The sequence below is a fragment of the Equus quagga genome, chromosome 22, assembly GCF_021613505.1.
Source record: "Equus quagga isolate Etosha38 chromosome 22, UCLA_HA_Equagga_1.0, whole genome shotgun sequence".
Lineage (NCBI taxonomy): Eukaryota > Metazoa > Chordata > Mammalia > Perissodactyla > Equidae > Equus > Equus quagga.
This window is the reverse complement of record NC_060288.1, coordinates 6,435,714-6,460,067: the sequence shown is the minus strand read 5'-3', so window position 1 is coordinate 6,460,067 and position 24,354 is coordinate 6,435,714. Positions and strand designations below refer to the sequence as shown.

The following is a 24,354-nucleotide window of genomic DNA, read 5'->3' as shown; positions in this document are numbered from 1 at the left end:
AGCATTAAGGGGTCAGTCAACAGTACCAAGTGCATCAGAGAAAAGGACTGAAGGACTGAAAACAAGGGATGGAGAGTGAGGAAGTCAAGACAGCAGCGGTAGGTACATGTTCAAGACACTGCTCAAAAGGAAGGAGACAAATCAGGTGAGAACTAGAGGCTCCTTCAGGATCAACAGAGGGGCTTTAAGAGAAAAGAAAGAAAGGGAGAGAGAGACTTGCACAAGGCTGCAGGCTGCAGCTAAAGATCTGGTAGAGTGAGGAGATCATAAAGGCTCTGGGGCCCTGAGGAGAAAGGAGGGATAGATTAAGAATCCAGGTGGAAAAGACTGGCCTGGAATGGAACGTGGGTTGCCTTATTCTCTGAGATTCACCTACCAGGAACATAAGGTATCTCTTTGTCTACAGCAAAAAGGCATCTATCAATGATAGAGATGTATGCAGACAAAATGCCAATCTTTTCTGTAAATTCCTAATGTTATTATGAATTCAGAGATATCAAATGAATGGGCATCCCAGGCAAAACAAGCCATGCCACACCTCTAACTGCCGGGCCGCTTGGCATAGTTGCCCAGGGTAGCAGGCTGCTTTCCCATCGCTCCCCAAATGACTGTGGACCTTGACCAAGGCCCCTCTCTGGAGACTTCCTCCCCTGTGCCCTCTGTTTCCCCATGAGTGAGATAAATGGGTCAGATTAGAATCACAGGCAACAAGGTATATGTCTATCAACAGATGAATGTGTAAACAAATTGCTGTATAGCTGTACAATGGAATATTACACAGCAATAAAAAGGAATGACGTATTGACATACTCAACAACATCGATCAATCTCCAAATCATTATTCTTGGTTAAAAAAAGCCAGAGAATCCCCCTCAAAAAGAACACATACTGTAGGGTTTCATTTATATAAAATTCTACAAAATGCAAACTAATCTACAGTGACAAGCACAACAGTTTGTGTTCAGGAATTAGGGATTCATGGGGAGGGTGGGAGGGACGGATTACAAAGGGACATGAGGAAATCTGGGGGCATGAGACACGTCTTGATTGTGGTCAAGGCTTCACAGGTGTATACTTATGTCAAAACTTATCAAACTGTATACTTTATAGGCATTTTATTGTATGTCAATTATACTTCAATAAAGCTGTAAAAACATATAATCACAAAATGATCTTTAGGTCACTTCCAACTGCCTTTCAACTCAATTATTTTTTCATGACTCCTCTTTGATCCCTTTACTGAACTCCCTTGAAGAACCCCAAGCAAATATCCTTTTGTTCTCTGAAGGCACCGATCCTGGTTTTCCCTACTGAAAATGAGGGGAAAGTTTTAAGTAACCCTCTTATGAATTAAGGACATAGTCTCCTTTCCTTTTCCCCCCAAGCTCACCAAAATCATACTGGGATCAACTGTCCTGAAGGATGACCTCTAGTCTCTGTTTAAGACACAAAGGAAGAAGAAAAATCAAAAACAAAAAATTTTTCCAGCAACTTCCACTCTTGTGTTATAAATGAACTGAAGTCAAAGATTTTAAGAGTTGCCTGGCTCCTCTGGAGCTAACCTGGTATAAAAAGGGCTCTAATTGTGAAAGAAAGGGTCTCTTCTATCTTTGGAGTAGTGCTCTCACCAACAAACAGCAACCCAGGCAGAGGGAGATGTGGATGGCTGTGGGAGGAGTATTTTTTTTTTTATCTCGCGTCAATCTACAACTGCAAAATGAACTGGCCCAATTTAAAGTTTCACAATTTCTGACCATTGGTCTACATTCCTGAAAGGTTCTCCGTGAAATAAATGTGGTGTGTGTGTAAGTTGAATCACTGGCTTCTAATTCGTTTACTATAATGAAGAAATAGACTTGGGATTATTTGAATTCTGTCTTTGCAATTTACAAGCTTTGTGATCTTGGGCAATCTCTCAACTTCTCTAAACTTCAACTTCCTCCTCTAAAATGGAGCTGAACTCAAGGGCTGACCTGAAGATTGTATGCAATGAGAAAGGCCAGGGCCTGGGACATGGGAAGCACTCAGTAATGGTTTATGAAATCTGCATTGTAAATATCTATTGAGGTCTCATTTCGGAGTCCCTTATCTCTTCTTCTGATAAACATTCATTTGGTTATTACTCAATGCCACATAACTTTAAGCTTACCCTCCCCTCACCTTCTGTCATGTTGATAATCCAAGTCCACAAGCAGGCAAGAACACATTCATGGAATCTGCTATTTAAAACAGCAACAGCTCAGGAGGCTGGCCCTGTGGCCGGGTGGTTGAGTTCACATGCTCCGCTTCAGCGGCCCAGGGTTTCACCGGTTCAGATCCTGGGCACAGACATGGCACCTCTCATCGGGCCACACTGGGGCGGCGTCCCACATGTCCCAACTGGAAGGGTCCACGGCTAAAGTATACAGCTATGTACTGGGGGGATTTGAGGAGAAAAAGAAAAAAAAAAGAAGATTGGCAACAGTTGTTAGCTCAGGTGCCAATCTTTAAAAGAAACAGCAACAGCTAACACTTATTGAACACTTAAAATGTGCCAGATGTTTTTTTGATTTGTCATTTAATCCTCACAGCAGTCCAATAAGGTTCAGACTATTATGACCCCCATTTTACAGACGAAGAAAATGAGTCACAGATAGATTAAGTCATTTTCCCAAGGTCACACAGCTAATAGGAGGCAGGGTGAGGGGAGGTAGCCCAAGATTTAAACCCAGGCAGTCTGACTGGGGTATCCGTGTTTAGCCACTATACCTTAACTTTTTAAAAAATGGATTTTTAAACACTTTTGTTAAACAAATTTCCATAGACTTACCTCCATGGTAACTTTGGATATTGAGTCATAAAAATCACAGGTCTCCTGGGGCTGGCCCCGTGGCCAAGTGGTTAACTTCTCGTGCTCCGCTGCAGGCGGCCCAGTGTTTCCTTGGTTCGAATCCTGGGCGCTGACATGGCACTGCTCATCAAACCATGCTGAGGTGGCGTCCCACATGCTGCAACTAGAAGGACCCACGATGAAGAATATGCAACTATGTACCGGAGGGGGTAGGGGAGCTTTGGGGAGAATAAAGGAAAAAAATAAAATCTTAAAAAAAAAAATCACAGGTCTCCTAAGAAAGGGGTTTTCAGAAATGTTAGATCATCATCTACTGGGGTCCACCCCCTGAGTCTGGGCAGGGCCACAGTGAAACAACCCAGGCCCAGCGAGAAGGCTCCAGAGAACAAAATCCCAGAACTTCCCCTCAGTGTTCATTCCAAAGTTTCATAGTCAGGAAATTCTTAAATTACAACTAATTTAAATCCTTTATGCTGCAGGCTAAGCCCCATTCCTTGGGCTGATAAACCCCAACATTTCCATTTCTCTTACTCATTCATACAAATATTAAATAAACATTTATTAAGCATGCCCAGCTGACTTACATCACTGAACACGGAGAGCAAAAAGCTCTCAAGTTCGCATAGGATCAATCAGGAGATTGGCGTGTGTGCACCCACGTGTTCTGAGGGTGGGGTTTGCAGTGGAGGGTGGTGGGGAGAGGCCCTCATTTATGGGAGTGGGCACAGAGCTCCCAGGCAGCGTCAGGCAGCCCACTTGTGGCCTTAACCAGAAAATGCTGAAATACCCCAACACAAACTCCCAGAACAAACCCAGGCAGGCAGAACGAGCCAGCCCCAAGCAGCCGTGCCTGGAAAATCTACACTTTCCTTTTCCTGTGCCCTAAATCTACCACCACCAGCTTGCCATCTTCCCTGTGTAATAGCAATAGCTTTTCACTTACTGAAGGTTGTAATTAAGCGGACTCCAACTTTCTCTTCTGCAAATAACATGACTTCAGCGGCTAAATTAGTAATGCCCCAAGGTGCAGAACAGGGAAGGCTGCCGACAACGTGAGGCGCGGAGACCGGGAGACGCAAAGTCTGGACCCTGGTCCTGGTCGCACCGCACTTCAGTCTGTTTTGACCGAGCACCTGAAGGGAAGACGCAATCCCTGCCCTCAAGGAACCTATAATCTAGCCAGAGACAGCGGGCCAGGTGCACAAGCCCGTGTGTCCTGTGGCAGGAGCTACGAGAGCAGCTAAGATCCTAAATGTTAAGGGAGCGCAAAGGAGGCTTTCATCCACTGTCACTCTCGCACCCCACTGAACTTAGACTTTGTTCACTAAAATTGGGATAATGCCTTCTTAATCTTCTTTATGGTGCTGTGGGGCATAGCTCTAGGCCAAAACTGCTGGAAAAGCATAAAGGGCAATTCAAAGCAGGGATTGTTGATTAGCGTCGCCGTGGAGCTAATCTGCATATTTAAAAGATCTGTTTCACTCGGCGAGCACAAGGCTAGAATGGTTGCAACTCGCCGGTACCCGCTCCGAAAAAGAAAGAAACAGGCTGGGCCTAATGGGGAGGAGTCTCCGCAGCAAACTTCAAAATCAACCCTCGGAAAGAAACGCCCTCGGTCTCAGCATCCACGGCCACCCTCCAGGCGCTCCGCAGCACCCCAGCCCAGAAACCCCAGACTGAGCCGCGGGCGCCCCTCGGCGGCCAGCCGCGAACACTGACCACTCGGAGCGCGGGGGCGGGGCGAATGAACTAAGGAGGGAGGGGGGTGGGGTCCTCTCGCGTGAACTAATGGCGTCATCAAAGCGACGGGTCCGGAAGGAAGTAGCGTGCTGAGGGGTGTGGCGGTTTCTGCGGTTGCTCGGGAGGTCGGACGGGTACGGAGCGCCTGGAGGGACAGCCTGGTACGCGGCCCCCGCCCATTCGTGCGCGCGCTGGGCCTAGTTGCGGCTCTGGGCCGGAGCTCATCAGCGGTTCTGCGGCGCACCCCCCCCCAACCAGGGAGCCTCCGTCCGTCAGCCGGGCCACTCCGGCAGCGAGAACGCGACCGCTTTCTGTCCCGTCCCTTCCCGCGAGCGCCCAGGCGGGACCCAGCGGAGGCTCTGGGAGCCCCAGCCCCTCCCCAGGGCGTTGGGGACGCGCGACCCTCTCGGAAAAGGGCAGGGAAGGGCGCGAGGTGGGGCGGGGTGACCCCCAGGAGGGCAGGGCTTTTGCTGAAAGAATGCGGTGCAGATCAGAAGCAGGAGGCCGCCACGGTAAAAGAAGCATCTCTCAGGTGTCTGCGCCCGAGCTGTGTTGGACCCGGGGGCAGAAGCCCGCCCTGCGCGGGTGCGCCAGGCACGCCTGACTCTGCCTTCTGCTGTTGGTTGCCGTAGTGTTTCCAGATCATTCAGTGTTCAAAAATTAGTCTAGATGCCACCTCTTTCGCATCCTGATACCTGAACGCAGTTGCACCCAGGACCCCAGAGTCTTCCAGCCTGGGGAAGCCCCTTTCTTCTCTAACCATGGGCTTGGGGAGCTGCCAGGTGCAAAGTGTCAGGTAGATGGGAGGGAGTGTGTCTCCAGGCTGATTCAGAGCCCTGCCCCATGTAAGGCCAAAGGCATGACTGGGAAGGTGGACGAAAAGCCGGAGATTCCCCTTTAGAACTGTTGCTCGAATGCTGTCTCTGACGCTTCCGCCTCTGAAAGGAGTAAATAATGGTTTCCTTTGAAATGGCAGGCAATTAGGACTGGGAGGCTCTGACCAGAATTACATAGCCACAACTGCCTGTCATCTGACATCCTCTGTAATTTGGGCCAACATACTGCAGCTGCCTCTCTTCCCCTTTCCTAGTATGAGTGGCTCCAGTGACAGCACATTCGTGTTCACAGGAAGGGAAGGCTGTGTTCTGAACGCTGCCCAACTGGCACTGGTTCTCCCTTGGGCCACGGCTTGAGCCACTGCCTCTTCAAAGAGGTGAGGAATAGAGTTCTGCAGTTAAGGAATGGGAGTGTTGGCTGAGAGCAAGGTTGAAGAGAGTTGTAGATCTAGCCATGTGTTCATACTACAACAGGCTGGATATGAGCCGCTTTCAAGGCGCTCAGCCTGGTGAGGCGCTCTTGCTGTCAGTTTGTCTCCTGCATATCAGACCACACACATTTTCCCATATCTTTTTCCCTAGGATAAAGGTGCACTGATGGCTCAGTTGGGAGCAATTGTGGCTGTGGCTACCAGTTTCTTTTGTGCATCTCTCTTCTCAGCTGTGCACAAGATAGAAGAGGGACACATTGGGGTGTATTACAGGTAAGGCAGAGACGGAGAAACCTGCAACTTCCTGTTAAATGACTCTCCTTCCTAATCACTGTAGCAGATTTTGCTGAATATCTGTGTTTTTTTGAATAGGGGAGTGATTTAGATTGAGGTTTCTTGTCAGTGACCATGGGGAGGGAAATACACATACATAAATACACATAAGTAGTTGTAAATATAAAACTTTGTAGTTTGAGTTGGTGCTATGGATGGTGATTGATAAATGTGTAGAGAGATTTAGAGACAAAACCTAAAGGAAACCAGTGCTCCTTGCAGATCATCGCTGAAACGTTGTTTTCTCCTACATCCCTCTGGGCATCCTGGTGCCACAAAGTTAGCTCTGATGAGTACCAGTTCTTGATGGCAACGTGAGGTGCTAGCCTGCTGTGCTAATTTGAACCTACTCTTTAAATTAACATTACAGGAAATATGAAAGAGCCTACATGTTGATTTGTATCAATTAAGGCAAGCTCAAGAATAGCGGTCCTTACAATAAAGGAACCCATTATGTCACTGTTTATTTTATTGCTCTTTTAAAAAAAAATTATATCTTTGACTTGACGATGTAAAGCAAAGAAGCACTTTCAAATCTTGGGGTACTTTGCTTTTAGTAACTTCCATAACCAAGTTTTTGCTTTAGTCTTTATGAACCCCTTCTTATATGTGTCCTAAGATGCTTATTTCTGGATTGCCAATAGCAAGTTCTAAAAGTCTTGATTGGGTTCCCCCTCTCTCCTGTAATTATTTCTCCCTACCATCTGCTTATATGTCCCCCCCAAAAGCTTTTAATTTTATCATTTACGTATAACTTGATTAAAAGGTAACTCTACTGTCAAAAAATATATATTAAAATGATTTGTAAAGCATACCTAAAATTAGTCTCTTGGTTGTTCATGTTACTGGACTCCAACATTAGTGCAGTTAATTGATAACAGTATTACTGGATTTAACTGCCCTAATGGGTTTCCACAAACTCAAGGGATGTGACAAAGTAAAACAGACTTCCTCTCTCATCTGAAGTACAGCCAGGGCTTCTGCTGTCTTTATTCCACTGAGCCTGTGTGCCTGTTTTTCTCGCTGCAAAAGCAAGAATAATGGTTTTATGTTTTACCATCAGGCTTCCTAGAATATCAGGGTCGAGCTGAGAGGAAGAAAGGGATCTGTGGACATGGCTCTGGCACATGTCACTCTATATTAAATGTTTATGGGGCTGAAGAGAAAGTTGGCCCAAACCATATTGATGTAATAGATACCTCTTGCTAAACTGAACCTGCCCTCTCTTCCTCCTCTGCAGAGGCGGTGCCCTGCTGACTTCCACCAGCGGCCCTGGTTTCCATCTCATGCTCCCTTTCATCACATCATATAAGTCTGTGCAGGTATACTTGGCTTGTGTTGTACGGCCGGACTACTGCAGATTTGGGTGTTGACTAATGCATGATTTGGAATTACTTAGCTATCAGATGACTATAATGCCTTTTCCAGGAATCATTTAAGACTAAGTTTTATGTACATATATATAAGAATGCGGCTCCAGGGGCCAGCCCGGTGGCGCAGCAGTTAAGTTCGCACCTTCCACTTCGGCAGCCCGGGATTCACCAGTTCGGATCCCTGGTGTAACGTGGCACTGCTTGGCAAGCCATGCTGTGGCAGGCGTCCCACTTATAAAGTAGAGGAAGCTGGGCATGGATGTTAGCTCAGGGCCAGTCTTCCTCAGCAAAAGGAGGAGGGTTGGCGGCAAATGTTAGCTCAGGGCTCATCTTCCTCAAAAAAAAAGAATGAGGCTCCATGAGCCATTCACTCTGGAGCTTTACCCGATTGTTGAACTAGCTGAATGGGCTCATTGCCTTGGCCCATCAGCCCCAGCTGGGAATCATTTCTTTACTTCAAGACAAAACCAGAGAAGAATCTGTTGTAAATGTACACAAGAGAAAGGGTATGTGTGTCTGTGTGTTTTAAATCAGGCTACCAAGATAGATGGAAATAAAACATGGTCATTTTGCTGGTTCTTATTTGAACTTTAGAGATGTGAACATAATTTTGGGGAAGAGGAAAGTTGAAGTAGGTGAAGGGAAATGACATCTAAAACAGGAATAGAATGAGCTATGACAGATCTAAAGCCTGGCTAAGTTAGGCCAGCCATCTTTGAAGTATGTCCAGCTAAGAGGAAGATTTAGAGAAGACTTTTAAAGTGACACAGGGAAATGTCCTGGATACCTCATCAGCATTTTTATGGTTTTCACAGTGCATTCATGCACATTATCTGAGTCTCACGATAATCCTGAGAATGGGCTCAGCAGGGATTATAGGCTGAGACAGGTTAAATAAAGAATTCGCTGTTTCAAGACTAGTAAATGGAAGAAGTAGAATAAAAAATACAGATCTTAGACTCCTAATCCAGAGTCTTTTCCACAAAACTCTTATTACCCAGCTTGTTCCTGTGCTGATTCACTTACAGGGAGGCTGCGGTAGGTCCCTCTGCTTGGTTTAGTCTCGCCCCCTGTGAGGAAGGAGGGTTAGGTTGGGCAATCGTTTCACCAAGGCAAAGCTCAACCCAAATAAGTATTCGAGGACGAGGCCACTTGGGATTCCAAAAATAAGCTACTTGTTTGTTACTGCCCATCTTACAGCATTTCGTGTCTCTGTTTCCAGACCACCCTGCAGACAGACGAGGTGAAGAACGTACCTTGTGGAACTAGGTAAGGTGCCCAGAATAAAGCAGGTGAGCCCAAATGAGGGGAAGGACTAGCTGGCTGGCTGCAGTGAGGGCCAGTGAAAGGGAGGCCTCCCTTCTTGGTGGTTTTACCAAGTTCCCTGTGCCCTAGCTCCCTCCGCTCTGATTTGACTGCAGCAGAGGAAGTCACAGTAGGTGGACAGGTTTGGGAGAGCCTTGACTGCCATGCTAAGAAGCTGGGACTTTTTCTGTTACAAGTGAGGATCCACTAAAGGCTTTTAGCAGAGAAGTGGCTTGATAAAGGAAGATGACTTTATCATCACTAACTGGGAGAATGTCATAAAGGTGAGGGGAGACCCTTAGGGGCAGGACATCCAAAGAGAACACCACTGCAGTGGTCTGGTTGAACTATGAACAAGGTCTCGACTGGCACAGAGTAACAAAGTAAACACCATCACGAGGAAACATTCCGACAAATCCAGAATTGTGACAGCCCCCAGGAGAACAGGCTGGGTCTCATCACAAAGTCATATTTGGTGGGGCATTGGGTTGACGAGAAGGCTTAAAAGACATAAACAGATGCAGTGGTGAACCTTGGTTAGAACCTGGTTCAAAAGTAACAGCTATAAGGACATTTTGGGAACTCTGTTAGGCAGCTTGGGCTGCCATCACAGCCTACCACAGGCAGAGTGACTTAAACGACAGAATTGATTTTCTCACAGTTCTAGCTCAAAGTCCAAGATCAGGGTGCCAGCAGGGTTGGTCTCTGGGGAAGCCTCTCTTCCTGGCTCGCAGATGGCCGATTGGCTGTGTCCTCACACAGCCTTTCCCCTGCGCATGTGCTCAGTCAGATTAGGGCCCCACCCTTATGACCTCATTGAACCTTAATTACCTCCTTAAAGGCCCTGTCTCCAAATACAGTCATACGGGGGGTTAGAGTTTCAACATATGGACTTAGGAGGGCACACAATTCGGTCTATAACAGGAACTATTGGGGACATTTAAGTAAGGACTGTGTATTAGGTCATGTTAAGGAATTATTGCTGATTTTCTTAGGTTTGGGAATGGTTTTGTGACTATCTAGGAGAATGTCATTATCCTTTGGTGTTGCCTGCCAAAGTGGGTTAAGGAGTAAAATATCATGACTGCAACTTAACGTTGAAATGTTCAGCAAAAAATAAGTAGCTCAGGGGCCGGCCCCGTGGCCGAGTGGTTAAGTTTGCACGCTTCACTTCAGCAGCCCAGGGTTTCGCCTGTTCGGATCCTGGACACAGACATAGCACCACTCATCAAGCCATGCTGGGACGGCATCCCACATGCCACAACTAGAAGGACCCACAACTAAAATATACAACTATGTACTGGGGGGGCTTTGGGGAGAAGAAGAAAAAGTAAAAATAAATCTTAAAAAAAATAAGTAGCTCAATCAAGGTAAAATGTTAACGGTTGTTAAATGTAGGTGTTGGTATATGGGTGTTAGCTGTACTATTCTTTCAACTTTTCTGTATGTTTGAAATTTTTTTATAATGAATATTTGAGGAGAAAGGGAAGTACCAAACTAAAGAGACAGTGAAGACAAAGTGAGAAGCAGTGACCACAAGATCCCACAGTGACCTTTTAAGTTCTGAGAACTCCTTGACCTTCTTTAGTCTTTTCCCTTCAATTGATTGCTTTAATTACAAGGTGTTATGGATTCAAAAGATAGGAGCTTATTTCTTACTGGCACTCTAAAAGTTTCACTTTGTTCTTTGCAGAGGTATTTTGAGGAGGTGTGATTTCTGGGGAGATTGTATTCTTGCTATAAGCTCTGAAGATCTCCTACTTGGAGATCCAGCGTGCCTTGTGACCTCCCATTAACTCTGCTCCTTTTCTGCTGAGTCACACTTACGCCGTCACCTAAGACGCTGCACTGTACTCCAGAGCCCGTCAGTGACCTCTCTGTCCGTCCTTCCTCCAATAGTGGTGGTGTGATGATCTACTTTGACAGAATTGAAGTGGTGAACTTCCTGGTCCCCAACGCAGGTACGTTTTCCCAGTGGACTCTCCCCACCAGCGTAGTTTCCCCAGCACGCCACCCGCTGTCTGCCGCAGCACCTCAGGAAGGGAGACCTGCTGTGTCTGAGAAAGCTTTGAGTCCTGCCTTTTCTCATCCTGCAATCCCTCCTTCCCTCCAGTGTATGACATAGTGAAGAACTATACCGCCGACTACGACAAGGCCCTCATCTTCAACAAGATCCACCACGAGCTGAACCAGTTCTGCAGTGTACACACGCTTCAAGAGGTCTACATCGAGCTCTTTGGTGAGAAAGCCTCTTCTCGTCAGAGCACACCTGGCTGCCTCCCACTGCCTACTTCTGAGTTACTCACAGGCTGGGTGGGGGCCGATGGGCAGCCCGTGTTAATGAAGCCAGCGCTCAGGAGCTGGTCACAGAGCACTCCTGGAAGGTGCTGATGACACTGAAAGAAGGTGGGGAATGTGGTTGAGCTTTGGGCATAGGAATAGCAGTAGAGGGCAGGACTCCTGGCCTGACTCAGAGGACTGCAGTGGAAAGGTGTCTCACTGTCCCTAAAAGATCATCCTGTAACGCAGACAGGGTCAGTCCTAGAAGCACTTAGGGACCGTCCTGCCCGACATCCTCATTTTAGGACAGGGTATTGAGGCACAAAGAGCGAAAGTCGCAGGGCTGGAGGATGGCAGCTGAAGCTAGAACTTCCCTCTCCTCGCTCTCCGCTGAGTATGCTGTCCACCACGCCATGCTGAGTGACGGGCACCCAGGGAACGGTGACGAGGCTGTGAGGGCTCATGCTGAATTCTGGAAGTGGGACAAGGACCATCGCTGCTTACCGTTCAAGGGCCTTTGTGCGTTTTGGTTTTTTGTTTTTACCCTAACCTGTAGAGATGAATAGGAAAACGCTTAAAACAAAAAGCATCCCCTTCTGACTTAGACACTTCTTGTCCGTTTTACGTGGTCAAAGTGAACACAGGCTGACTTCAGCGAGGGAAGGAAACATTTCAGTAACTCTTGCAGCTCCTTTGTGGTAAAGTGTCCTGTTTAAACTTCTGCTAGAAGTTTTCTAGTAGCCGTTGCTAAAAGTAAATGGATTTTTCAACCAGTAGTACACCTGTTGTTGATACTAGGAGTAGAAGATGATTTTTCCCAGGAATCTTCATAAAAAGGACCCCAATTGAGAGCATTTTTTGGAGTTAGACAGAGGGAGAAATCATTGGCCAATGATCTTAATCAAGCGAGTAGCCTTGTGCCCTGTGTTTCAGATTTGGGAAACCATCAGAATCACTTTTAATTTTTCTGCTGTAGAAAATGAATCTAAACTTGCTCTATAGGGTTTGGATTCTTTTATTGAGTTTGGATTCAGTGTGCTTTTAAGAAAAATTCAGTAAATTTGCTATTGATTTTTTTTTACCTCAAACTGACAGAATTTTATAAAATATCATTAGTTTTCTCTCTAGGCATTGTTTTAGGACTTGTGCCATTAAATGAACATTTCAAAGCATTTGAGACAACAAAAGACAAAGGACATGTAATTTCCATGAAGAGAAAGTTAAAATGTGAAATTGTTTTGCGTTGGAAAACGTCTTAACTGTCTCAGAGACAAACTTGGTGGCTTCGTTAAGTCTGGTTTCTTGTACAGAGGAGCTGGGAAAATGTATTTGCTTTGAAATCTTTTTCCTTTTAAAATTCAATCTTGCCAGCAAGCACTGTTTTGTTTAGAATCTATTTTCATCCATAAAATAGAAACTCGTGTCTCTAACCCTGTCCCTCGAACAAGGAAGGTTTTTCTCTGGTTCCCTCCTCTCAGGACTCAGAGCCCTGACTTTCAACATGACTGCATGATTCTCATCACTTCACCCTGATGCATCCTCTTTGCCCATCTTAGAAAAATATTACGTAACGCTTGTTCAGAAGTTTACCTGAAGGACCTCTTTGCATTTACTTAGTAGTATAACTTCATCAGCATTTCTCAGCATAACTGTACATATAAACAACTTATTAGCAGTATTAGTTTGGTAATAAACCAGCTTGCAAAATATTTCTTCCAGATTTTTCTGGAAAGTTACTAGCCCAGGGCCACCAGTTTTCACTTTGACTCGGATCTAATTTGGTCTGATAAATGTGACTGTGTTATTATTAACTTACAAAAGGGTACAGCCCGTCTCACTTAAAGTTTGGTTGGTATCCTATTTAAAATAGAAAATATGGGGGCCAGCCCCGTGGCCGAGTGGTTAAGCTCGTGTGCTCCGCTTCGGCGGCCCAGGGTTTTGCAAGTTCGAATCCTGGGCGCGGACATGGCACCACTCATCAAGCCATGCTGAGGTGGCGTCCCACATGCCACAACTAGAAGGACCTAAACTAAAAATACACAACTATGTACCAGGGGGCTTTGGGGAGAAAAAGGAAAGATAAAATCTTTAAAAAAATAAAATAGAAAATATGAAATGTAGTGTTTATCTCCAGCTGTCACATTGTTAGACCCACATCAGGCATGTGGTGCTGCCTGTATGGGCATTTCTCCCTCGCCACTAAGAGGCTTGTGAGAGCATATCCAATATGTGGAAACATTGAAATCCCTTGCTTACTGCTATGACAGTTGAAGAAAAAAACCCTAACAATCAAAGCACAGTGATTAAACAAGTTCATTATTTTGGCTGCTAACTAGCTTGAGCACATCACTGAACCTCCGGGGGCCTCAGTTTGGTCGTCTCTGAAAGGCAGGAGTTGCACTCGCTATGCCTCACGTCCTGGGCACAGATGACCAAGAATGGCCACTGAAGCCGGTGGCAGCTGACAATAAGGGAGATGATTTAGTTTAGACATCCACCTGGTTTTGTGGAGTCTTTTCCTCGGCGCTCTTCCAGGATCTCAGTGAGGATCTCGGGCAGGAGCAGGGAAGAGAAGGCAGCCTGGGTGCTGCTGTTCTGGGGGCCTAGCTAGAAGGGAGAGTCAGTTACAGCTCTTCCCACACTTGTCCTTGTAACAACTCACATGTGAATTCCAGACCGAGGAATCAGAACCAAAGCAAACAACACATCAAAGACTTGGGCTTATTTCCAGAACTATAAATTTTCGTTTTCCCCTTGTGTTATTTGATGGAGTTCCTAATGGAAATAGTCTTCCTTGGGGCTTTCCTTGACGTCAGAGTCTGTTTTTCTTTTAGAAACTTCTAAAATTACTAGATCGAATGAGCTTGGCTCTTTTCAAAATACCTAACATAGCCATTCCACCTTCCTTCTTCATGAAAACTGGGTGCTTACCTTCGCTTTTGCTGCTCTTGTCTAGGGAAAGGCTGCTGGCTGATTCAAGAAATGTGCTAGAATTGTTTGTTCCTTTTCTTTTTAAAGCTCAGTTCCCTGTTGGGCAAGGTTGATATTTTCATCAACGTAGGCGATTTTATCTTGAGGCCACAGGAAGAGGATGCTCTGATGGCCGACCTCTGCAGAGGGCCTGTGTAGGCATGCTGCTCCAGAAGTCTCTCGGGCTCTGTAGACTTCTGGGCTCTGAGAATCACACTACCTTGGGAAGACCTTTGGCCTGTCAGGTGCATTCTTGAGCCAACGTTTCAGTTTGAACTCCAACCGAATACTTCCCTCCACACCCCCCCCCCCCCCCCCCCAGTGTAACAGCTCCTTTCTCTGTCTCTCTTGATTCTAGATCAGATTGATGAAAATCTCAAACTGGCTTTGCAACAGGACCTGACCTCCATGGCCCCTGGGCTGGTCATCCAAGTAAGCATTGCCACAGAGAGAGCGCCCCCTGGCGCAGGCGCAGCTCCTCTTCCAAGGGATGTCCATTTTGTGTGGGAAGATCAAGGACCAGTGGGAGCTGCTTATGTCCCTCACCACCCTCACCTTCCCTTCAGGTGCTATTTTTGTCCTTCCCCAGGCCGTGCGGGTGACCAAGCCCAATATACCCGAGGCAATCCGCAGAAACTACGAGTTGATGTGAGTGGACCTCTGCCCTAGCCTTACCCACTGCTCTCTCCCACCCCCCACCTCCTCCCGCCCCAGAGCTGAGCGAAGCTGTGCCAGGCTCTCCTTCCCCTTCTTGAGTATCTGCCACAGCCCATTGCACTGTGAGATGGAGCAGGCGTGTCAGGAGAGTCACCTGGGCTCCTTAACTGGATTGAGAGCCACGGAGAAGCCCTTTTGAGGCAGGATGCTTTTTAAAGGGCCACGGAGCCTTGTTTGTGCTTCATGGCTCATGCCAAAGAAGATGGGAGGGAAAGACGATTAAGTGGGCAGGCAGGTGCATTTTACTGAAGAAAATTATGCCTTATTTCCCACAAATGAGTTATTTTGGAGGAGAAGGAAAGCCATGTTACTGTCTGCTTTTACCTGGGACATTGAACACCTTCCAGCAGAGAGTAAGAAATCATAGTTGCCTCTCCTCACTGAAGAGTTTGGCTTCTCCGGGGGACAGTGCAGTTCCTCAGAAGCTTTTCCATAGCAGCCTCATGGCTGCATACTTTCTTCCCCTTCAGGGAAAGCGAGAAGACAAAGCTGCTCATTGCAGCCCAGAAACAGAAGGTGGTGGAGAAGGAAGCTGAGACAGAGCGGAAGAAGGCCCTCATTGGTCTGCACGTGGTTCTGTGATACCTTTCAGGGCAGTTGGGTGGGAACGGTGGGAAGGTGTGAGGAAGCCTCAGGCACAGTTAGACCATGTGGTCCTCCAAACCCTGGCCACATGCCGGGGTAGGGGGGCATTCATACTCCCAGAAGCCAAGCTGAAATTGTCAGATCATGGCCAGGGGCAATGAGCTTTGAGTTTCCACATACCTCCTAAGTGAAAGGAGCCCTTCCTGTGAATTCTTAATAATAATGGCTAACACTTACTGAGCACTTACTATGAGTCATGTGCTTTTCTAATCACTTATATGTGAATTCCTTCAAACCTCACAACCACTAGGTGAGGTAGGCGCTATCATCAGCCTCATTCTCCTGAGCTGAAGCACACAGAGGTTAAATAATGTGCCAAGGTCATGTGGCAAGTAAGTGGTAGAACCAGGGTTCCAGTCCAGGACTCTGGGTTCTTAACCACTCCCTAGACTATCACCAACAAACCGGACTGCCTCCTAAAGTGAAGGGGCAGGACGAAACTTTTTAGAGACTGCCTTAGTCCTTAAAATATTCCTTTGGGAGAAACACACTTGTGACTTAGGAGAGAGGTTAGGGCTGGTCCCTCACTTTCGTCAGAGGAATGATCTCAGCCCCTGGACCCAGCTCTTCCCAATCACTGTTCACTGATGTTGTGGTTTGTACTCACTGTAGATTCTGTCTTTGCCCGTGGGTGCCACCATGGCTGCCCGCTGGGGCCAGTGGCTCTCCATCTGAGCTTACCCACTATCATGCATCAGGGATTCAGATCAGGTGAAAGGTCAAATTTAGTCAAACTTGTGACACATCAGAGCTCTAAGCCTTTTCTCAACTTCACTAATATAGAGGCAGAAAAAGTGGCTCAGGTTGCAGAAATCACCTATGGGCAGAAGGTGATGGAGAAGGAGACTGAGAAGAAGATTTCAGAAATTGAAGGTGAGCAGAAGTGAAGTTAATGCCTGTGTTTGTTTCCTCAGACCTCACTTTGTAGCAAGGGTGTGGGAGAGTCATTTCTTTTGCTCTTTCATCTCTGTTCTAAGATGTCATGATTTCTTTGGAACATCACTTTTTCTCTGTGCTTTAACTCAAGTTTTGGGGAGATCTGGGCCAGGCTGCCATCAATTTTCCCCCTCAGAGGACCTTCATTCATTCACTCAACAAATGTTCGTTGGGTGCCCTTGGGCATAAGACGAGGGCAGTCACGCAGTCTCTGGCATCTTGGGCTCACAATCTGGCGTTGGAAGTAACTGAGCAGCTAGGCCAGATCAGCAGCTCCTTCCTCGTGCCTTGCCTGCCTCTCCTCGGAAGTCAGCGAGCACGGACCTGTGGCCTCTAAGTCTGCTCCCAGGGTCCCAGCAGATACAAAGCCAGCTGTGAAGACTCCTCTTCCGCACCAACAACCCTGGAGCTGGAGAGAAGTGTTTTCTTTGCCAGCTTCTCTGAATATCATTCCCCTTCAGTTCCCTGCCCCTCGGCCCTCACCTCATTCCCACCCCCTGCCTTTTCCTTCATGCGGTGCCTTATATCAAGCAAATTCTAGGACAGAAATGGGGCCTCAAGGCCCAGCGTCAGGCTGCAAAGTGTTCTGTCCAGTTATACGCTTTATGGGACCTGTCAGGCTTTGCAGGGGCCCGTTGAGGAGCCAATTAGGACTTTACAGATCAGCGGCTCCTCATTAGGGAGCTCTTAGCAAAACACCACATTTTTATGGTATTTTTTTAAAAAGACTGGCACCTGAGCTAACAACTGTTGCCAATCTTCTTTTTTTTTTCCCTGCTTTTTCTCCCCAAGTCCCCCCAGTACATAGTTGTATATTTTTTAGTTGTGGGTCCTTCTAGGTGTGGTATGTGGGATGCCGCCTCAGCGTGGCCTGATGAGCGGTGCCATGTCTGCGCCCAGGATCTGAACCCGATGAAACCCTAGGCCGCCAAAAGCGGAGCATGCGAACTTAACCACTCGGCCACAAGGCAGGCCCCCACATTTTTATTTCTTATAAATACATGTCATCAGGTGCTAAGACCAGTTGAGAGAGCCACATGCAGCCAGCAGCCCAGCCTGACTGCAGGCTCCTTCCACCCAGGGTCATGCTGAGGATGTGCAGTAAGGACCCACCACAGAATGACCTTTCTTCCCAGGTGTTTTGCTACAAATATTACTCACATGAGGCCGGCCTCATTCCCAAGGCAAGGGAGTACATATCAAAAATTTTGCATCAGCTTGACAGAAAGCTAGTTGCAGCAGATTAAGGAAATGTAGTGCTTGCATAGTGGAAGTTTAAAAGGTTTAATCCAGACAGGTGTTAGTCTGGATCATGGCATGTAATTCTATTAGAGCTAGGCCAACTTAACCACTGTTAATTAGAACCTGTTTGAAATGATTGATGGAAATAAGAGGGAAATGAAGCTGGAGAGGGACTGAACTACTTTACGTTTATGGTATTCGTTTTCAGGGTGGATCCACCTCTGATTCAGAGCCTTCTTTAGGCTTCTCTCACTTTTGCTGTGCAGCATAGGGATGAGGTGGAAAGCTGTGAACCTGGAGGTTGAGGCAGGGTCCCAGGCCTCTTCTCAGGCCTGGACCCACAAAAGGAGGAAGCATCTGGAACCAGGAAGTGTCTCTGGGCGGCAGCGCTTTTCTCAATAATGCTGTCAAAGCTGTTGTCAGGCACAGCAATGGACTTGCTCATAACTAGTCCCCGCCACAGGGAGATCCTTTGACAGCACTTGTTCATCTTGGTTTATTTTCACAACAGCTTGTGAAATAGGAAAAAATGCCTTCTTCCCCATTTCACAGATGAGGAAAGCAAAGCACAGAGAAAAAAGAGCACTCTCCCCAAGGTCACAGAGGCAGTTGGGGAAGGTGACAGGGACCAGGCACTCTGATGGCCTCTGCCCTTCAGCTCCCTGCGTCTTCCCCTCAGATGCTGCATTTCTGGCCCGGGAGAAGGCGAAGGCTGATGCTGAGTGCTACACTGCTATGAAGATAGCCGAAGCAAACAAGGTGAGGGCAGGGCGTCTGGTGAAGAGGGGCGTGTCAGAGTCTGCTTCTGTCGTTTGAGAGCTCTCGCTGTTGGACCACCAGCCTGCAGGTCCCCGGGTGGCTGGAAGTGATGCCTCCAGTGCTGTGTGGGACAGGGACTCCTCTTTTCCTTAAGTGCCTTGACAGAAGTTTAATTTTTGTGCTAAACATGGAAATCCTAAAACTCTTGCAGCTCTGGCCTTGAAGATCTGAGGTTACTTCCTCCTAGAGAAGTGGTTACCCTGTTGTTGCTGTAACCATGAGAGCAGAAGTAGAGAGGGCATATCTCTTTGACAGAGACCCTCTCCGTGTGGAGAGGGAAAGGATGCCACCCGAAGTTTTCTCTCATCTGGCTGCACCTAAGTCATCTTTACTTTTTTTTCTTACAGCTGAAGCTGACCCCTGAGTATCTGCAGCTGATGAAGTACAAGGCCATTGCTTCCAACAGCAAGATTTACTTTGGCAAAGACATCCCTAACATGTTCGTGGACTCTGCAGGCGGTCTGGGCAAGCAGTTTGAGGGGCTGGCTGACAAGCTGGGTTTTGGCTTAGAAGACGAGCCCTTGGAGGCAGACCCTGAGGAGAATTGAAAATTCTTTTTATACAACCTCAGCTGACACTTACAGAGATCTTTATTTTTTAACGATGAACCAGGATGCCCCTCCCGCTCATACTACCTTCTTTGACTCTCTCCCACATACTGTGGTGAAAAAAGAAGAAATGGACTTAAATCTATTCCCCTTCATGGGAAGGGAGGGCTGGGATTGATGATTTTGGGTTTTATTCAGGTAAGTAGGTTATATGACTTCTGTTAAGATTTTTAAATATAGGATTGACCTTTGACCTCCAGGCACTAATTTTAGCCCTCTGAAGCTGGCTTAATAAGGGATGCTGTCCATAAGGAGTGGGAGAAGTACAGGGTGTTGCCTTCAGGTGATTTGGCTTCCCTTATTTGGGAAAATGCGGTCCAATTTTCTTGTCCCTGCCTCCAAGGTGGGAGATGCCTGTGGATGAGGCTCAGCAACTGAGCAAGTATGTCCTTGTGCGTTTGCCAGGAGAGCTGCGGGGAGTGTGGGCTGCCCTGGCGTTTCTGTCCGTGCATAATGGGTGATTTTAGAGGCACACTTTCTTGAGCCTTCAAGAGCAAGAACTGGTGCTGGGGTTTGCGAGTTTTTCTACCCACTGCCCTCCCTGCCCTGGGGCTTAAAAAGTGGTGGTTTGTGACTGCATTTCCAGTCAGGGTTTGGTCACCACCACACACTTCTTTTTAAAGCTTTTCACCTGTTCTGTGATCTGGTTTTTTCCTCTCAATCTGTTCCTGGGTTCCACTCAGCATCAAGAAGAGAGGAACAAACAACTCCAGGGTGTTAACAGCTGCTGAAGCGGGGCCATTGTGTCTGTTAGCCACTGCGGTACCTGCTCGGCAAGCTGCCTATTTTCCTTGAGATCACCTGTCTGTTTATCGTTGTGGAGATTCTACACTGAGGGGCTCCTCTGGAGGAAGAAAGTTATCCAAAAGATTTCTCAGTCTCAGGGCTCATGGCTTGTGCCGGGACTTTGTCTGACACAGCGAGGAAAGGGAGCCCGTTCTCTAAGTAGCTAGTGTTTTTAAGTCCAGGGCTGCAGGCGGCCACACAGGTGTCAGAGTGAATGTTAAACCTCCAGAGTCAGCAGTGTGGGTGCGAGTCCGAGTTCGTGCCCAAGACCCTGGGTTGGAATGGCTGCATCAAAATTCATTCAAATGTTTTCTTTTTCATTACTAATTAGGAAAATTTTGAGTCACTCTGGGAGATTCGGGATGGGGGAGAGCAAATGTGAAAGAAAGCTTCTCTTAATACCCTGGAATTGGAGTTGGGGGCGGGGGCCCGGCCTCTCTAGCCCATGAGTTGTGTTGCAGATTGTTAAGTGGAGGGCGGCTCTCTGGGGTTAAGTGGGAAGCATACTGGCATTCTCCATGACAAGCTCTGGCTTGGGATTTGGCCTTGTTATTAGCTACCCGCTCCCCCCCAAACTCCCACTGTACCCCTCTTCCCTCGGCGAAACTATGAATGATACTTTGTGGCACAGACCCCCACCTCATTTTTGGTCCCATGCCCTGACTTCCAGTTTATCAGATGGCCCCAGAACTCAGGCCAGCTTGCTCCAAAGTAGCACCAAGCTTGTTGGGAGCTTGTGGAGCATTCAGCCTGCCTAGGAAGAAACAAAGCGTTAACTCCTCTTAATTGAAATGTTGCCCTTCTCTGTTCTAATTCCTGGGACTTAGAATTCTCAAACTTGGTCCTGGTCACACTTTGTGCAAGCAGCCAAATGTTCCCGGGGGGTGATGGATTTTCACGTGCTCGTCCTTGCAGAACGCGGCAGTCTCCCAAGACCAACACAGGGTATCCATTATTAAGACATATTCACCCTCCTCCCCATCTCAATGCCATCAGTCACTTGTTAAGAGCCACATGTGACATCCAGCATCCCCCATTTATGTATTTGCTCCCTCTACACTGAGATTTGCTACCTAGGCCTCAGAAAACACTACTTCAGGGGCTGGCCCCGTGGCCGAGTGGTTAAGTTCGCGCGCTCCGCTGCAGGCGGCCCAGTGTTTCGTCGGTTCGAATCCTGGGCGCGGACATGGCACTGCTCGTCAGACCACGCTGAGGCAGCGTCCCACATGCCACAACTAGAGGAACCCACAACGAAGAATACACAACTATGTACCGGGGGGCTTTGGGGAGAAAAAGGAAAAAATAAAAAAAAAAAATAAAAATCTTTAAAAAAAGAAAACACTACTTCACCTCAACAGAATAAGGCGCAAGAATGTCTCAGCCTCTCTAATTTGCACGTTGGCTCAGGTTCTTAACTTGAAAGTCTCTCAATGCTAACCTCCTGCCACTGCTTGTCCCTTGCACTAGGGACACTCTGACCACAGGAGAGCCTCAGTAAAGTCCCGCCACACCCACCCCTCGATGCTGATGCCGCTTCCTCTTTGAACAAAAATATAAATGTCTCAGTACCCGTTCATGTAAATCCAGTGGTTGTCTGTACCTGCCTGAGTAGTAAAATCATGGAATTCAGCTCTTTCCTTACCATGGGACAACCAGCCAATCTGTCTGTGTGACTGTTTCTTTAACACCTACTAGAAAATCTGATCTTAAAACATTTGATTCTAAACATGTAAAATGTGACAGCCTGCAGTTTTGTAGGCAGTAAAGTCATGGCTGCTATTTATAAATGGAACTTCTATCAAAATAAGTAACTGTTTATAAAATTCATTTTTTTTGTAGGATTTTCCAAGGAAAAGTCACCTTGGTTGAATGTTTCTCACTCATTAAACTCTGCAGAAGTGATTCATATTCAGTACTGCTTTTAATCACTTTTTTAATATAAGGAAAGAATGTTTGCAAGGAAGCCAAAGTTTGTTAATTTTTATATGACTAAAATAAAATAAATTTGCAGGGAGGAAAAAAAAAATCACTGAAAGAATTTTAGCAATATACTGATCCAAAAAAGCAGATGTTTTATAAATGATCTGTCGCAATTTCTATGGGTCCATGTATCTTTTAACACTGATAACTTTACCACTTATAGAGAGTAAATAGTGAAAGTAAGATGCTCGTATTTACTGACGTATCTAAGTTTGATTGAGGATAAAATGTATCTTGGCTGATGTCTGCTCTGTGCCTGTGATCCTAACCACCACTTCTTTAGTTCTCCTCACTAGGGTTCCAGACACTGTTTCTCTTGTTTCCTTATAAAAGAGGTGGTAGCCAATCATTTTGTGTTTGTATTTCAGCTCTTGTGAAGGCTGGTGATGGAACAGTCAAACTAGTTCTACTTTCAAAGAGCCCCAAGGGCTTAATGACCCCCTTTGTAACTAAGAAGTGATTCTTGTTATATTAATTAACTCTAAAAATGATATGCTGGATTAATTTCCTTGGCTTGAGAACAGGAAGAATTGTTTTGGACAACACTAAAGGCGTGAATTTATGTCTTAGTTTTATTTTCAGTCTTGCTAAATAAAATGTCTTTGTATTTACTTTTTTATTAAAGTGAAATTTAGCAATAGTTAATATTAGGATAAGTAAGAAATAAAACGTCCTGCCTAGTGAGTTAAGTACAAGATTGCCCCAAAAATATATTCAGATGAGTATCATCCCTATTATCAACATAGAAACAATAACTAGTTAATTTATGAACATGGCGTAATTCTTGGTAGGTATATAGAGGTCGTCTATCATTGTAAAGAATCCACACACCACTGCAATTCTGCTCCAAAGGGCAGAGATACTTTGAATTAACCCAAAACTCACTGTGTATCAATTTAGTGAAAAAGTCCCTGTCTCCACTCTGGAAAGCTGTCCAGCCTAAGGTTGCCAAATTCAACACAGGGTACCCAGTGAAATGTGAATTTCATATAAACAAGTAATTTTTAGTAAAAATATGTCCCAAATATTGCATGAGACATACTAAAAAATTACTCGTTGTTTATATGAAATTCACATTTCACTGGTTATCCTGTATTTTTATTTGCTAAATCTGGCCACCCTAGTGCAGGCTTTCTCAGGTTTTTTTAATGGTGCTCAGAAACTTCCTCTATTTGAGAGCCTACTACACAAACAACATGAACTTACAATTCATTAATTAAGTAATGTAGTTACTGGAGTTAAGACTGCCAGAGTTCAAATCTATGCTCTACCACTTCCGAGTTGTATGGTCTTGAATAAATTCTTTAACCTCTCTGAGCCTCAGTTTCTTCATCTATAAAATGGGTTTAGTGCACTAAATGGAATAATGCACATGAAAGTGTTAGCGTGTGCCTAGCATGTATAAATGTTCAAAATAGCTTATTTTTAATCATCTGTAAAAACAGGCTAGAAAGCACACAGCTATGAAGTGGGTACCACTAAGTGGGAAATCAAACAGATGTGGTAACATAGAATAAGATTACAAATAGGAGAGTGCACAGAGGAAGAAGAGAACAACATGGCAATGCAGCAAACACAGTATGGAGAACGCAGACCTCTAAGAAATGTAGTAGGTAGAAAATCAGCTGGTTTGGCCATGTTATGAATTGCCCAGTTCTGAGCGCCAATTAAAAAAAAGACTTGAAGAGGCTAGAAAGTAAGCAAAATGTTAAAAGAAAGAAAGTAGTTAAAAAATAGAGCTCATGGGTTGACCCCAGGAAAGGCAGAAGGGGAATTAAACAGCTTCACGTTTATAAAAGCTGCCTAATGGTCAGCTAGCTATTCTCTAGCTCCTCAGAGACCAAAGAAGAGGAAATTAGCTTGCGGAATAGAGTATTTTAAGAGATTTTACATAAGACTGGCTAAAATTTGAAGAAGGGAGAAGTAGCTCTCTGCAAATGGAAAATAAATCCAGGGATTAGCATGGATAACATTTTCTTCTCTGAGGGTCTTCAGAAATTGGGGAGATTCTATGCGATTTGGGACGGTTTAAATGTCATTCTTCCGATATGAAAGATCAGGTGATCTCTAAAGGTCCTCCCTGGGTCTCGGGTTCTAGGATCTGTATTGACATTTCAAAAGCCAAATGTGACAGTATGTTTGCCGAGGGATTGCTGTCACGGCTCCTCCACCTGAACTCATTTAAATGGACACGGCATTATTTCTCCATTTCTCTTCAGAGCCAAGTAACCAGGCAACAGGAATTTTCTATTATTTTATCTTTTTTTTATCCTCCCAAAAGAATCACAGTAAGCTCAGAAGGAAACAATTTTAAAATTCATAAATGTTTTTCTCATAATTCAGGGCCTTAGACTACAGAGGCAGCTTAAAGTTTGATGGCATTTATGGCAATAAGAACACTTTTGTTTATAAAATCTATTTCTCAAGGTATTTGGCTTTTTAATCTTTCTCTTTTCCGCTTCGTCCCTGCAATTTAAAGACAAATTACTGGTGATGAAGTGATTTTGGACTCGCATTTTTCAA

At 45.9% G+C, this 24,354-nt stretch overlaps 1 protein-coding gene and 1 long non-coding RNA gene across 9 annotated transcripts; one reads left to right on the top strand and one right to left on the bottom strand.

Annotated features, from left to right (window-relative positions):
• Positions 1-1,100: 1,100 nt before the first annotated feature.
• Positions 1,101-2,967, bottom strand: LOC124231750 (uncharacterized). Its single transcript, XR_006886666.1, has 2 exons — positions 2,810-2,967; positions 1,101-2,415 (listed from the first exon to the last, which is right to left on the bottom strand). It is a non-coding gene; the product is annotated as an uncharacterized LOC124231750 (long non-coding RNA).
• Positions 2,968-4,639: 1,672 nt separating this feature from the next.
• ERLIN2 (ER lipid raft associated 2) lies at positions 4,640-23,143 on the top strand. Of its 8 annotated transcripts, none has more exons than XR_006886655.1 (14): positions 4,749-5,366; positions 5,699-5,783; positions 5,989-6,110; positions 7,411-7,492; positions 8,766-8,812; positions 10,748-10,809; positions 10,962-11,087; positions 14,457-14,530; positions 14,688-14,746; positions 15,286-15,377; positions 16,244-16,333; positions 18,318-18,397; positions 18,805-19,203; positions 22,200-23,143. XR_006886655.1 is itself a non-coding variant. In XM_046648563.1 (13 exons), the coding sequence occupies exons 1-13, from the start codon at positions 5,332-5,334 to the stop codon at positions 19,003-19,005; spliced, it is 1,155 nt and encodes a 384-aa protein (XP_046504519.1). In that variant the 5' UTR covers positions 4,749-5,331; the 3' UTR covers positions 19,006-19,258. The 8 variants fall into 8 exon arrangements, 6 of the variants coding, with proteins under 6 accessions (XP_046504524.1, XP_046504519.1, XP_046504523.1 ...); XR_006886654.1 differs by having other exon boundaries at positions 21,691-23,143; XM_046648563.1 differs by lacking the exon at positions 22,200-23,143 and having other exon boundaries at positions 18,805-19,258.
• Positions 23,144-24,354: the final 1,211 nt, after the last annotated feature.

What these genes read in the sequence shown, in the direction of transcription:
- ERLIN2 (XM_046648563.1), top strand. Translation starts at nt 5,332, where the DNA reads ATGGGCTTGGGGAGCTGCCAGGTGCAAAGTGTCAG. An exon ending in AACGTACCTTGTGGAACTAG is followed by an intron (nt 8,813 to 10,747) that starts GTAAGGTGCCCA and finishes TTCCTCCAATAG; the next exon opens with TGGTGGTGTGATGATCTACT. An exon ending in GGTCTACATCGAGCTCTTTG is followed by an intron (nt 11,088 to 14,456) that starts GTGAGAAAGCCT and finishes TCTTGATTCTAG; the next exon opens with ATCAGATTGATGAAAATCTC.